This window comes from Carcharhinus amblyrhynchos, chromosome 3 (genome assembly GCF_965287045.1).
Source record: "Carcharhinus amblyrhynchos chromosome 3, sCarAmb.v2.hapA, whole genome shotgun sequence".
NCBI classification, from domain to species: domain Eukaryota; kingdom Metazoa; phylum Chordata; class Chondrichthyes; order Carcharhiniformes; family Carcharhinidae; genus Carcharhinus; species Carcharhinus amblyrhynchos.
Window position 1 is genome coordinate 12710579 of NC_137326.1, and position 15355 is coordinate 12725933.

Below are 15355 nucleotides of genomic sequence, written 5' to 3' on the forward strand. Positions count from 1 at the left end.
GACAATAGGAGATGAGATTACATTGGCTTTTGTCAGAATATAGAGGGAATGTAAAATTGGAACATTAATTAGGAAGAAACCTGTCCTTGTCTGAGAACCAGCATTGTACCTTATGTATGTTCAATCTCTAAATCACATAGCAATGGAATCTGATTTCAGCATGAGCAGACTTTCACATCGGTTTTATTGTTACATTGATTCCTCCTCACTGTTAACAGGAACCATCTCTCATAAATTAAATGCCACCTCATTCCCTGCCATTCGTAGGCACACAAACCAAGCTATATTGGACGAGAGTCATCCTTATTTCTGCCTGTAGCAACAGCCTGAAGACTTAAGGACTTATCTTCAAATTGGACCACAGCTTCAGCTGACCACAGCAATTCTGTTCCACCCACCTTCCTCTGTTCTTATCCTGTCCTTGCCTCTGATTGGAATACGGGTCTCACATGGTACGTCCCAACTCCAAAATCCTTCTAAGAAGTCCTGAATGCTGGATTTGGGGTTTAGTGAGAGCACGCACTTGATGCCCATGCAATTTCGGTGACTGCATCGACCTTTACCCCGCTGCAACGAGTACAGACGGGGACTGGACAGCCTCTCACGAGGTGAGAGAGAAGCTTCTGCAAGCTGCGTCTTCTGGAAAGCAGGAGCAATTTCCAGACCTCGACACCATGGGAGCAGGAGCCAGTGCAGAAGAGAAACATTCGAGGGACTTGGAGAAGAAACTGAAGGAAGATGCGGAGAAAGATGCAAGAACAGTCAAGCTCTTACTGCTGGGTAAATACCTGTTGAACCATTTAGAAATTGGAGGCATTGCAATGAGTAAACTGTCTGTCAACAAAGGGTGCATTTGACCTCACAGCAAGACTTCAAGCTGACCTTAATGTTATAGACAGAGGTGGCACAGTGGTTAGCACTGCTGTCTCATAGCTCCAGAGACCCAGATTCAATTCCCAGCTTGGGTTGCTGTCTGTGTGGAGTTTGCACATTTTCCTTGTGTCTGGTTGGGTTTCCTCTGGGTGCTCCGGCTTCCTCCCACAGTCTGAAAGACGCGCTGGTTAGGTGCATTGGCCATGCTAAATTCTTCCTCAGTGTACCCGAACAGGTGTCAGAGTGTGACAACTCGGGAATTTTCAGAATAACTTCATTGCAGTGTTAACATAAGCCTGCTTGTGACTAATAAATAAACATTATCAACTTTTGATGCTGCTAACTATCTGAGCTTATATACTGTTTAGCCAGCTGCTTGTAACAAACTACATATGTAGGAGGTCTTGAGGCATAGTGAGTAGCGTCCCTGCCTCAGTGCCAGAAGCTCTGGACAGGATGGTGGCACAATGGTTAGCATTGCTGCCTCACAGCAGCAGGGAACCGAATTCATTTCCGCTCTTGGGTGATCGTCTGTATAGAGTTTGCACATTCTCCCCGTGGCTCCAGTTTCCTCAAATAGTCCAAAGATGTGCAGGTTAGGTGGACTAGCCATGCAAAAGTGCCCCTTAGTATCCCAAGATGTATAGGTTAGGGGATTAGCAGAGTAAATACATGGGGTTATGGGGATACGGCCAGGATGGGAGGCTCTGTTGGAGAGCCAGTGCAGGCTCAACTGACTCAATGGCCTCCTTCTCTATTGTAGGGTTTCTATGGATTCTATCAAGTCCCACCGCAAGACTTGATGGCCAAGGAAGGTGCGTTCATAACGTGGCCAAGCTGGTTGAACGTACCAATGGCTAGCAGTAAGAGTGGGAGAGACTCTTGGCCAGTTAAGCTTGATGTGCAGTGGCCCCCCCCCGCCCCCCTCAAGCTGTCAGCCTCTGGCAACAGACTAGCGATCTGTTCCGGAAATTACTAGCAGTAGAAACTGCCATTACTGCAGCACTAGGCATGGGAAGGAAATCAGAAATTTCCTGTGTTTGGGGGGGCTTTGCTTTGGAAGTTGATTCGGAAATTATGGAAACTGCACCACGGCAGAAATCTTTTGCTGTACATTGAAGAATTCCCTTTAACCATTGTAGATCTTTAGACAAAAAAAAAGGCAACTTATAGCGAAGAGCAGAGTTCGAACTATTCTTTATAAAACGTGTTCCTTTCAGACACTTCATTACACCCTTTGTGAAGTTTGACGACCAAATTGGCAATTTTTCGTGCGGCACCCTATAATAAGCCTCCAACAGTTGAAACAGATTCTTTCCATGTAATAGTGGGAGAGTGAGCAGTGTTCTTTACAATTAATTCATTAGAAAACTAAATTCACCTAAAATATTCAAGAGAAGTCCAAGTAAAAATGTTTGGGAGCTATTAGAAGAATGGTTGTGTCTTAGAAACATGGTATTGTAACAGAGTCAGACTGTGTGTGCACCAAATAACATTTTTGGTCTCACCATTTTTCACAGTTTTTTTATAATTTATTATTCACAAGCAGGCTTACATTAACACTGCAATGAAGTTACTGCAAAAATCCCCTAGTTGCCACACACTAGCACATGTTCAGGTACTCTGAGGGACAATTTTGCATGGCTAATGCACCTAACCAGCATTTCTTTGACTGTGGGAGGAAACTGGAACACCTGAAGGAAACCCACACAGACATGGGGAGAATGTGCAGACTCTGCATAGACAGTGACCCAAGTGGGGAATTGAACCCAGGCCCCTGGCACTGAGAAGCAGCAATGCTAACCACGGTGCCATCCCAATCTTCTCTGAAGATTGTTTAGGCAATGTCACTGCAGAACACTGCAAACTCTTGTCTTGGGGCTTTTTTGAGTCCTGCACAGTGGCACAGGACTCAGCACCACTGCCTCACAGCACCAGGGACATGGGTTCAATTTCTGGCTTTGGTCACCGTCCGTGCAGAGTCCACACCATCTCCCCGTGTCTGTGTGGGATTCCTCCAGGTTCCCCAGTTACCTCCAACAGTCCAAAGGACATGCTGGTTAGGTGCATTGGCCACGCTAAATTTTCACTCAGTGTACCCGAACAGGCGCCAGATTGTGGCGACGAAGGGACTGCCACAGTAACTTCATTGCAGTGTTTATGTAAGCCTGTTTGTGACACAAATAATTAAATATAAATTCTGTTCTGAAAAATCATGTTCCGAAGGAACACAGTTTAAAAAGATACCTGGAGATGAGAACACAAAGAACAAAAAAGGCTAAGTAAAGACAACCCAATGTCGTTGGCACGCCAACCCTCACATCATAGCATTCTGTTGCGCCCTGCATGTCCTCAGTGTTTTAGTCCCCACTGGTCAGCCTGGCTGATTATTCTAAACGTTTACCAGAGCCAAGAATAATTCTGGTCCATATGTCACTGCACAATATGGATTAGTGCTCAGATTGGCGACAATGAGCTTATTCATGCACAGGGCACTCAGTTCATACCTCACGGCATTATGAAAAATGTAGCTAGAATTACCTTTTTGCTCACGCTAATCCTAATACCTGTTTCAAATTTATTCTGTAACCGCCTTGTTCAGAAATAGAAGCAGCATACTGAGGACACTGGAATCCGAAACAAAAACAGAAAACGCTGGAAAATCTCAGCAGGACTGATAGCCTCTGTAGGGAGAGAATAGAGCCAACATTTCAAGTCGGGATGACCTTTCATTTTGTACTTTATTCAGAATCCTACTTTCAACGCACTACACAATAAAATACACCAACGTCCTATTATACACTCTCCTGCTATATCTTAACATCTTTTTCTGGGTTGACCTTGTCTGTCCTCCCTGATGCCTAGTATTAATTTGGCAATGTTTATCCCTCAACCCACATCACTCAAACAGATTAGCTGCTCCTTTATAACACTGCTGTTTAGTGGATCAGGCTGTGTATCATCTTAAAGTTTATTTATTAGTCACGAGTAGGCTTACATTAACACTGCAATGAAGTTTACAGTGAAAATCCTCCAGTCTGGTGCCTGTTTGGGTACACTGATGGAGGATTTAGCATGGACAGTGCACCTAACCAGCACGCCTTTCAGACTATGGGAGGGAAAGGAGCACCCGGAGGAAACCCATGTAGACACAGGGAGAACGTGCAGCCTCCAAATAGACAATGACCCAAGATGGGAATCGAACCCGAGTCCCTCACGCTTTAAGGCAGCAGTGCTAACCACTGCGCCACCATGCTGCCCTAACGTGCATCACTGGTTACTCCCTTTCCTTCACCGCACAGCCCTAACAACGGAAAACGTTAGAAGTACTCAGCAGGTCAGGTGGCATCTGTAGAGAGAGAAAGAGAAAGAGATTCTCAGGTCTGTGACCTTTTATCGGTTGAGAAAGGTCACAGACATGAACCGCCTGCTCAGTTTCTCTCTTACCAGACCTGCTGAAAACTTGCAGCATTTTCTGTTTTGTTTCAGATTTCCTGGCGGGGCTTTACAGCCTCGTTCAGGCAAGATCGTAAAATCCCACCTAAAGCCAATAGAGATTTCCATCCTGGGGACATCGTCTGCCACAGAATCAGCCTCTATGTTGGCATCATTCTGATTTTTACCCCCCCCCGAACAGCATTTTGTTGCCTTTAAAATGTTTTGGGAACTTCTGAGGTTGTGAAATACAGCGATATATATGCAATCTTCAGTTTTTATAAAATTCTGTGCTTTATTTTGTCTATCTCATTGTCTCTTCTGTTAACCACCCTCTGTACAGTTTGAACTTCTCTAACACTTTATCTAAGTTCACCTTGAACTGTATTCACTTTCATTGAGATGAGGCAAATTGGATAAATAGGGCCAAATGGAACTCCAAAGTCATATATTGTTTGAAAATGAAACTGTCTAATCTTTGGTTAAGTTCACTGGACTTTATGTTTCCCACAGGTGGAAGAAAGATGGGAATGAGAGACTCACAGTGTTTTCCAAATTGTTTCAAAGTTTATTTGTCGGTGGCACAACACTAATACGCTGGAGAATTTGGAATTTCTGGCCCAATCTGTTTTCATGATGTTGATTGAGTTGTAATGTCTCAGTCATAGGATAGAAATGCCTTCTTTTCCATTCAGATGTGAGACTACATTTCCCGAGTAAACCGGATAGTTTCCCAAAATTGAGGCAAGCTCGATTGGTAACAGAGGAGGTCGTTGTTCGTTGCTTACACAGAGTGTTACACAGAGTGAAGTACAGTCTATAAAGTCTATTGTACGTGTAAAAATGTCAACCGGTACATATTGTAATATAGATACACATGTGGATATCTGATGCAGCATTAGCAATAGTCAAAAGGGTAATTCTAGCTATCTTAACGCCACAGGATATAAACTGATAGCTCTGTTTGAGAATAAGCTCATTGTTAGCAATCATTTTGTGCATTAACTTGCATTGTGCATAAATTCATAAATCCTCTTCTGCATAGGATTAATCTCGATTTGGCAAAATATTCGTCGATAAACATATAGAGAACTAATGCATTGTATGAAAATATGGAGGGAACATGACGTGTTCTCCATAAAAGAGCTAGAATTAAGCTCACTGGCATAGATCCTGACTCTGAGATAGTGTACAAAGAATGGAAGCAAGTCCTATCTCTGTCCAATGTTATATCCATTGAAGTCAATGAGGCAATGTGTACAACAGGCTCCTAACTCACTATCACTTCTTTTAGAATATCGCATAAAGATAAGATCTAATTATTTCAAAGAACAACGAACAGCACAGCACAGGAACAGGCCCTTCAGCCCTCCAATCACGTTGTCCTATCTAGACCAACTGCTTGTTTCCCTCTTTTCCCCGTCTGTTCATGCGTCTATCCAGATAATGTCACTAACGTATCTATTTCCTTCCTCACCTTTTTCTCCTTTCCCTCCAGATCGTTCAGTGCTTGCTGGCACACAATCCCACCCTCAGTACCTCACCCAAGCAGCCATTACTGTAAAACATAGGAGCAGAAGTAGGCCATTCAGCCCATTGAATCTGCTCCACAACTCAATAGGACTATGATTGATCTAATATGATCATCCTCAATTCAGGGGTGTTGTTGGGCCACAGTGGACATTGCAATGATCACTCCTCCTGTCTCATCGGCAGCAGTTGCTGGATACCAATGAGAGTCAAGACTCCAGAAAATTTCCTTCTCCTTCACCTACAGACACTGAGGAGCCTTTTGCCACCTGCGATTGTAGCTTCAGCTTAGACTAGTTGATTCAAATTTGGGAAGTTTCTTGACTTGAATGGCTTAACTGTTCACAGAATAAATGGTTTGAGCCCTGTGAGTTGTAGCACTAAAGTAACAAGTGTTGTGTATTATACTTAGCAGAAGGATCAAGAGGGAAGATGGAGATGTTTCTCGACACAAAGTCAATGTAGGTCAGCAAGACAGTGGGGATAGGATTTCTAAACATAACTTGGCTTCATCGAGAAGGCACAATTTCTGCTCTAATAACTTTTAATTTTCATTATATATTGAAAATCTGAGGCTCTCACATTCTAGGTTCCTATGTCTGTATGTATAAACTTATCACACTGATTTTGATTTGATTTGATTTATTATTGACATATACTAGGATACAGTGAAAAGTATTGTTTCTTGCATGCTATTCACAGAAAACATACTGTTCATCGAGTATATAGGGGAGAAGGAAAAGGAGAGGGTACAGAATATAGTGTTGCAGTTACAGGTAAGGGGGAGTGAAAGATCAGCTTAATATATGGTAGGACCATTCAGAGGTTTGGTTGTGAGAGCTTCAATGTGGGTTTGCGTATGATGCGCATAAGGGTTTGCTCTGCTGTAGGGGGCACCATTCTCATGCCGGGGGGAAGTGTTTGCCCTGGGCTGCTCTCACTCTCCTCCTAATGGTTGACTTTAGAATTGTAATGCTATCTGTGGGTATTGCAATGCAATGAAGACCAAGAACATCATCCGTGAAGCAGGAAACGCGCATACGCACAAAAATAATTATGTACAAAAATCACACTAAGTATGCAGAAAACCATGACGTTGGTGAGATGATAACCATAATGCCAACTGTAATGAGAATGGTGGCACAGTGGTTAGCACTGCTACCTCACAGTGCTAGGGCCCTGGGTTGGATTCCAGCCTTGGGTTGCTGTCTATGTGGAGTTTGCACATTCTTCCCATGTCTGCCTTGGTTTCTTCCTAGTGCTCCAGTTTCCTCCCACACTTCAAAGGTGTGCATGTTAGGTGGATTGGCCATACTAAATTAACCATTACACCAGAATTTAGCCATCCCACCAGGCACAGAAATCAGAGTGGATGGGGGGACGGACCATGGAAAGGTCCATTATCCTTGAGTGGGATTTTCCAGTTTCAGGATGAGCGTGGCTGGAAAATCCCACCTTAGTGTCAGGGGGATTAGTGAAGTAAATGCGTGGGGTTATGGGGATAGAGCCTGGGTCTATTGTTGTCAGTACATTCTCAATGGGCCGAAAGGCCTTCTTTTGTACTGTATGGTTCTATGGTTGATCTCTGCAAACCTGAATTTTGACTGCACGTTTTTTGTTAAAAATTGGTATGTTAACTTTCAAATGATGCAGTCTTGGTATGGAATAGAGTTTCTGTATTGAAATTTCACAATAAGGAATCTCTGTACTTGGGGTGTGCTTTCCACCTGGTGCTATTCTGTAGATGCTAAGAAAGATAAGCAAATCCTCACTCAAAGGTGCAACAGAAAAACATCCAGAAACTGAAAATATAATGACGGATATGGACACAGGCTTGAAAAGGGAAAGTCATGCTTGGGCAACCTTACTGAATTCTTTGAAGAAGTAATAAAAAGGGTAAAGAAATAGTCATAATATATTTAGGTTTGCAAAATGCCTTCAGCAAGATGCTGCATTGTAGACACATGTTTAAGGGAAGAATGCGTGAAGTCAGGTAACAAGGAATGAATGGACAGCTGGCTAAAAAAAAGCAAAATAAGTCATGTTGCAGCTGTATCGGACTTCAATTAGGCCACATTTGGAATATTGCATACAGTTCTGGTCGCCACACAACCAGAAGGACATGGAGGCTTTGGAGAGGTACTGAAAAGGTTTACCAGGACGTTCCCTGGTTTGGAGGGTATTAGTTATGCGGAGAGATTGGACCAACTTGGTTTGTTTTCACTTGAATGTTGGAGCTTTGGGACAACCTGATAGAAGTTTACAAAATTATGAGCAGTATGGATAGAATGGATAGTAGGAGTCTTTTTCCGAAGGTAGAAGTGTCATTTACTAGGGGACATAAGTTTAAGGTAAAAGGGAGAAAGTTTAAAGAGGATGTCAGAGGCATTTACACAGAAGGTGGTGAGTGCTTGGAATGCACTGCCAGAGGAGGTGGTGGAAGCAGTTACAATAGCAACATTTAAGAGACATCTTGACAGACACATGGATAGGCAGGGAATAGAGGGACCGCGTTAAGGCAAAAGGTCTTTAGACAGACGTCATGTGTCACCACAGGCTTGGAGAGCCAAAGGGCTTCTTCCTGTTTTGCACTGTTCTTCGCTCTAACACGGTTAGTTTAACGTCTGTGGTAGGTAAAATGTTAGAATCCGTCATTAAGGAGGAAATTGCGAGGCATCTTGAAGGGAATTGCTTGATAGGGTGGACGCAACACGGTTTCATTAAAGGGAAGTCGTGTCTGACAAATTTACTGGAGTTCTATGAGGATGTGTCTAGGGCAGTGGATAGAGGAGAGCCGGTGGATGTGGTCTTTCTGGATTTTCAGAAGGCGTTTGACAAGGTACCTCACAAGAGGTTATTGCAGAAGGTCAGGGGACATGGAGTTGGGGGTAGGGTGTTAGCGTGGATAGAGGATTGGTTGTCAAATAGGAGGCAGAGAGTGGGGGTCAATGGGTGCTATTCGGATTGGCGGTTGGTGACTAGTGGGGTGCCCCAGGGGTCGGTGCTGGGGCCTCAGCTATTTACCATTTATATAGATGATCTGGAGGAGGGAACCGAGTGCAGGGTGTCGAAATTTGCTGATGACACCAAGATTGGGGGAAAGGCAAATTGTGCGGAGGGTGTGGAGAGTCTGCAGAAGGATCTAGATAGGCTGGGCGAATGGGCCAGGAAATGGCAAATGGAATTTAATGTTGGCAAGTGTGAGGTGGTCCACTTTGGTAGGAAGAATGGTAGGAAGGACTATTACTTACGTGGCGAAAAACTGCAGCAGGCGACGGTGCAGAGGGACCTCGGGGTCCTTGTGCATGAGTCGCAAAAACCCAGCTTGCAGGTGCAGCAGGTGGTCAGGAAGGCGAATGGGATGCTGGCCTTCATAGCGAGGGGGATTGAATATAAAAGTAGGGAGGTCTTGCTGCAGCTGTATAGGGCATTGGTGAGGCCGCAGCTGGAGTACTGTGTGCAGTTTTGGGCGCCGCACCTGCGCAAGGATATTTTGGCCCTGGAGGGAGTGCAGAGGAGGTTTACTAGGCTGATACCGGAGTTGAGGGGATTGAGCTATGAGGAGAGGCTGAATAAACTAGGCTTGTACTCGTTAGAGTTTAGAAGAATGAGGGGAGATCTCATTGAGACGTATAAGATGATGAATGGGATGGATAGGATAGAGGTGGAGAGACTCTTCCCGCTCAAAAAAGACAGTAGGACTAGGGGGCACAGCCTCAAGATAAGGGGGAGGCGGTTTAGAACGGAGTTGAGGAGGAACTTCTTCACTCAAAGGGTGGTGAATCTCTGGAATTCTCTGCCCGTTGAAGTGGTGGAGGCTGCCTCGCTAAATATTTTTAAGAAGCGGGTTGATGGGTTCTTGATAAGGGAGGGGATTAAGGGTTATGGGGAGAGGGCGGGAAAGTGGAACTGAGCCACAACAGATCAGCCATGATCTTATTGAATGGCGGGGCAGGCTCGAAGGGCTAGATGGCCTACTCCTGCTCCTATTTCTTATGTTCTTTTGTTCTAACACAGCGAGGGTTAGAGACAGTTACTCAGGTTGGCAAAAAGGTAGGTAATGGTGTTCCACAAGGATCAACACTGGAACCACTGTGGTTCACTGCCTACTTAAGGTATTATTTTTAATTCATTTTTATGAGATGTGGGCATCGCTGGCTAGGCCAGCATTTGTTGCCCAGCCCTAATTGCCCCTGATGGTGCAAGCTGTCTTCTCAAATGGCAGCAGGATTTAAAATTCTGTCAGTCACAGGATTAAAAAATATCATTTTAAAATTTACAGATGATATCAAATTGGCAGGGAGTAGTTAAGACAGACGCGGACTGTGACAAAATAGAGGAAGATATTAATAAATTTCCAGAATTGCCAGGTATTTGACAAAATAACCTTAATATAGGTACAATAAGAAGTCTCACAACAGCAGGTTAAAATACAACAGGTATATTTGGAATTACGAGCTTTCGGAGCGCTGCTCCTTCATCAGGTGAGTCAAGGAGCAGTGGTTTGAAAGCTCGTAATTCCACATAAAACTGTTGGACTTTAACTTGGTGCTTTGAGACTTATTACTGTGCCGACCCCAGTCCAACACTGACATCTCCACATCATGGTAAATATCGATAAGTATGTGATGGTATATTTTGGTGGGAAGAATAAGGCGATTTTATTGTTGAAAATAAACGTCTAAAGGCATAAACAGAGAGACAGGTAGGTCCTGAATACCAGTCACTAAAAACAGCCAGGCAGCTTAATAAAGCTATTTGAGCAAAACTAAGCTCCATGGTCCATTTCCACATAATGGACATAAAGGGACATAATTGAAAAGCGTAGATATTATGTTAAACTGTCAGATAATCTTGGTTGGATCACACTTGGAGAATTGTGAACAGTTCTGCTTACCATATTAGAGAAAAAAAACTTTCGGAATACTGCCAAAAGAGATTTGTGAGATTGATACATGAGATAAGATGTTATACCAGCCAGGAACGATCCAACAGGCTGAAACTCTTTCCTCCAGAAAGAACAAGACTGAGGGATAACTTCAGAGACGTCTTTAAGATTATGTGGAGAAGATGCTTCCACTTGCAGGGAAGGCAAGAATAAGTGGTCATAAATATAAGACAATCACAAATAAATCCAGTGCGAATTCAGCAGAAACATCGTTCCACATAGTGTGGCGAGAATGTGGATCTGGATACAAGAAGTTGGGCGGCACGGCGGCACACTTGTTAGCATTGCTGCCTCACAGCACCAGGGACCCGGGTTCGATTCTCGGTTTGGTCACAGTCTGTGTGGAATTTGCTCGTTCTCCTCATGTCTACGTGGGTTTCCATCGGGTGCTCCGGTTTCTTTGTACAGTCCGAATGACATGCTGGGTAGGTGCATTGGCCATGCTAAAATCTCACTCATTGTATCCGAACAGGCACCAGAATTTGGCAACTAGGGGATATTCAGAGTAATTTCATTGCAGTGTTAACGTAAGCTTACATGTGACACTATTAAATAAACTTTAACTTAAACTTAGCTCAGGTGAGTAGCGTAGATAGATTTAAGGGGAATCCAGATAAATGCATTTGCAAGGAAGGGGAATTGAAGTTTATGTTGATGGTTATATGAAGGAAAGGGGAGAGGGTTTGTGTGATACATGGATCTGTTAGGTTAAATGATCTGTTCTTGTGCTGCAAATACTTTGAGTGGATTCTCATATGAATGGGTAACACAACATGGGATTGTAATCAAGATTTGTGTGGAAACTATATTTTATCAAATGTCTACTTGGTCTGCCGTGCTTTAATTCAAGACATGATTATAATATTGTTAAGTCTTTCTATACTTAAGTTCACCACATCCCAGTAAAAGAAAGAAAGACTTGCATTTACGTAACACCGCGCTCAATTTGAGGACATCTCAAAGTATTTTCCAGTCAACTAAGTTTATTTTTGAAACGTAGCCACTAATGGAATGAAAGACACACGGCAGGGAATTTGCAAGGCAGGTTCCAACAAGCAGCAATGTTATGAGGACCAGATAGTCCCTTTTGTGTTAGCTGTATTGGTTTATGAATAGATATGGGCCAGGAGCTTTGGATGGTGTAACAGTGTCATCTCCATCTGATAGGCTGGACAGAATCTCAGTTTAAAGTCTCAACAAAAAAATAGCACCACTGACAGTGCAGAACTCCCTAAGTACTATCTTGGGAGAGTCAACTTAGATTTTGTGCTCAGGTCTCTGGAGTGAGTTTTGAACACCCAACATTCTGACTCAAAGAATATCAAAGTTTGGTTTAGTTCAGTCCTTTGTTTCCCATGGTGCTCAACGAGGCTTTGATACATCAAACCTCTCCTGTGGTCTCTGCTCAGCTGTTGAATAGGATACCGAAGACAATTGTCCTTGCCCCTCTCCAACTGTTGCCATGGGACGTTTCACAGCCACAGAGAGGAGAGATTCAAGTTGACATGTCACAAGGATATCATTACGGACAAAAAGTAGTGGATCTAAGTAAGGATTAAGAAGCGGCGTTCGCTTGATGGGCCGAAGGGCCTGTTCCTGTGCTGTATTGTTCTTTGTTCTTTATAACTTTGCTGTTTCCAGTTCAGTGGCACAATGGTTAGCTTTGCTGCCTCACAGTGCCAGGGACATGGGTTTGATTCTCGGTTTGAGTCATTGTGTGGAGTCTCCCTATAATCCCATTGCTAGCATTTAGCACCATTGATTAGCTGAGTAGTATTTCTGACCCACTATCTTTTTGCACAATAAATATTTAGGGCAGATATATTATTCAATTAGCTCCCCGAAAATGGGGAGCTAATTGAAACCCCGCCAGAGTGAAATACTCCTGACCGGGGGAAGAGGATTTCCTTTAGGTGCTCCAGTTTCCTCCTACAATCTGGAAGTTGCACTGGTTAGGTGCATTGGCCATGCTAAATTCTCCTTCAGTGTACCCAAACAGGCACCGGAACGTGACAACGAGGGGATTTTCACAGTAATTTCATTGCAATGTTAATGTAAGCCTACTTGTGACAGTGATAAATAAACTTTAAACTTAGAAGTAGGATTTCAGTTTGATCACTTTTAGGTGTCCTCCCTGCTACTGCGATTCTGTGAATATACAGGATGGGTCAACAGCTTTTCGTATTGTCTGTGCTAGGGACTTGCTGCACCCTACACAGACCCCTGAGCATCAACCAAACAAGAGCACATCAGAAGTTATTAATTGTTCACCTACTGTCCTGAGAAAAATCCATCTGAGAGTAAGTCCTTGGCCCTCATAAACAGGTTAATGAATGGGTTAAAATGGCAGAATGAAAGTAGACAGAAATTAACCTGAATTAATTAGCCTGTGCACTAAAAATATTGCAGAGGAAATTAAGTAATTGAGGTCGACAGAGATTTATATATCTTCTGGATTAGTCCTTGCTGAGCTTCCCAACATTTTATGCTTTTACTTCCAATTTCCAGAATCTGCATTATTTTATTTTATCGTAAATTATCCAACTGAAGTTAAAAGCGCCATCTTTTGAATGGACTTATCTTGCATTAAGTTGACCTTTCTCTACACTCTAGCTAAGACTGTAACACTACATTCTATACTCTCTCGTTTCCTTCTCTATTAACAGCATGCTTTGTCTGTATAAGCTGCAAGAAACAATACTTTTCACTGTATATTAATACATGTGACAATAATAAGTCAAATCAAATCAAAATCAAAAAATTATATCTTCAGGGCATAGATGGAGATCTTTCAGCCCATTGTTAATATGTCAGCTCTTTGAACGAGCTATCTGCTAATTTTACTCGCCCGCTGCCTCCCCATAGGCCTGGAAATATTGTCCATTTCCCTTTCTTGGTAGAAGATGAGAAAAAAAGAATATGAGGAAGACGAGAGATCCAACTTGGTTTGGAAATATAAAACTCCTCCCCCTTCCGGATGGGGGGGTCCAAGAATAAGTGAATCTGGAGTTGCCTCATTCCAACTTCCATTACGATTGAGTCAACTGCATAAAATCACCTGCGACAGGGAAGGGAGACATTGGCATAGTGATATTGTCACTGAAACCCCCATCCGGAGACTCTGGGTAATGTTCTGGATCCGGGTTCAAATCTCATCACAGCAGATGGTGAAGTTTGAATTCAATTAAAAAAAGCAAAACTATTGTCATAAAAACCCATCTGTTTTGTTTATTCATTAGTGTCACAAATAGGCTCACATTAACACTGCAATTAAGTTACTGTGAAAATCCCCTAGTCGCCACACTCCAACACCTGTTCAGGTACACTGAGGAAGAATTTAGCATGGCCAATGCACAGGCAGTGACTCAAGCCAGGAATCAAACCCAGGTCCCTAGGGCTGTGAGGCAGCAGTGCTAGCCACTGTGCTGTCTGGTTCACTAATGCCTTTGTAGGGAAGGAAATCTGCTGTCCTTACCTGGTCTGACCTACATGTGACTCCAGACTGACAGCAATGTTGACTCTTAAAATGCCCACTGAAACACATTCAGCTCAAGGGCAATTAGGGATGGGCAATAAATGCTGGCCCAGTAAGCGATACTCACATCCCGTGAATGAGCAGGAGGAAAAAAAACCTTTCTACTCAAACACATAGCTGAGTTGGAGATTTAGAATTTAATGAATTTAAGTAACATTTGGTATTTCTTTCGTACTGGGAGTGTCAAATAGGTTTTGTGGAACTTGAATCCATGACCAGGTCACTCAAAACAAAGAGTGTACCAAGAATGTGCCACTGAACTTTGACTGTCACTTATATCAAGTTCAGATATAAACTCACAGACAATATTATCACATAGGTTTCATTGTAGGAAATGGGATCTTTGCTTTGCGACAGATGTTGATTCTCTACTGCATACATTGCCTGCTACGAAATGATAGGCCAGGAATCTAACCTTAAATGGGGTCCCATGGTGTCTTTTGCTCAGTTTTAGCCCAGCCATTAGGCACCATTGATTAGCTTAGTAATATTTCTGCCCTGTTATCTTTTTGCACAATAAATATGCAGGGCAGGCTGCCTGGGTCGAGTCATAGAGGCAGAACAACATAGAAACATAGACCATTTGAGCCTGCTCCACTGTTCATCACAATCATGGCTGATAGTCCAACTCAGGAGCCTAATCCAGCTTTCTCCCCATAACCGTTGATCCCATTTGCGTCAAGTGCTATATCCAGCCACCTCTTGAATACATTCAACATGGCTGAAAGAGTGACAAAGTCCATCGTATATATGTACGGATTAGCATGACAACACGAACAACTTGAACTTATATAGATCAACATCCTTAATGGTCACAAGGCAGTCCACGGGTACAAAATTTTGCAAGCGAGCCAGGTGAGGGAATATCAGCCGACCACAACTGTGGTTGAAGGGATAGGTTTCAGGGAACAACTTAAAAGAACAGAGAGAAGTGGGATAACTGAGACTGTTTAGAGAGGGAATTCCAAAGCTTAGGTCCTGGGAAGCTTAAAGAATGGTCTGCAATGCTGAAATTAGGAAAATTGGAGATTAGA

General features: G+C 43.1%; 1 protein-coding gene across 1 annotated transcript in view; it reads left to right on the forward strand.

Annotated features, from left to right (window-relative positions):
• The first annotated feature begins 488 nt into the window (after positions 1–488).
• Positions 489–15355, forward strand: part of LOC145335724 (guanine nucleotide-binding protein G(t) subunit alpha-1) — a 70079-nt gene continuing 55212 nt past the window's right edge. Inside the window, exon 1 of the mRNA XM_080181454.1 lies at positions 489–780. Coding sequence (XP_080037580.1) covers positions 675–780 — 106 coding nt within the window. The 5' untranslated portion in view covers positions 489–674. The remainder of the gene's footprint in view (positions 781–15355) is intronic.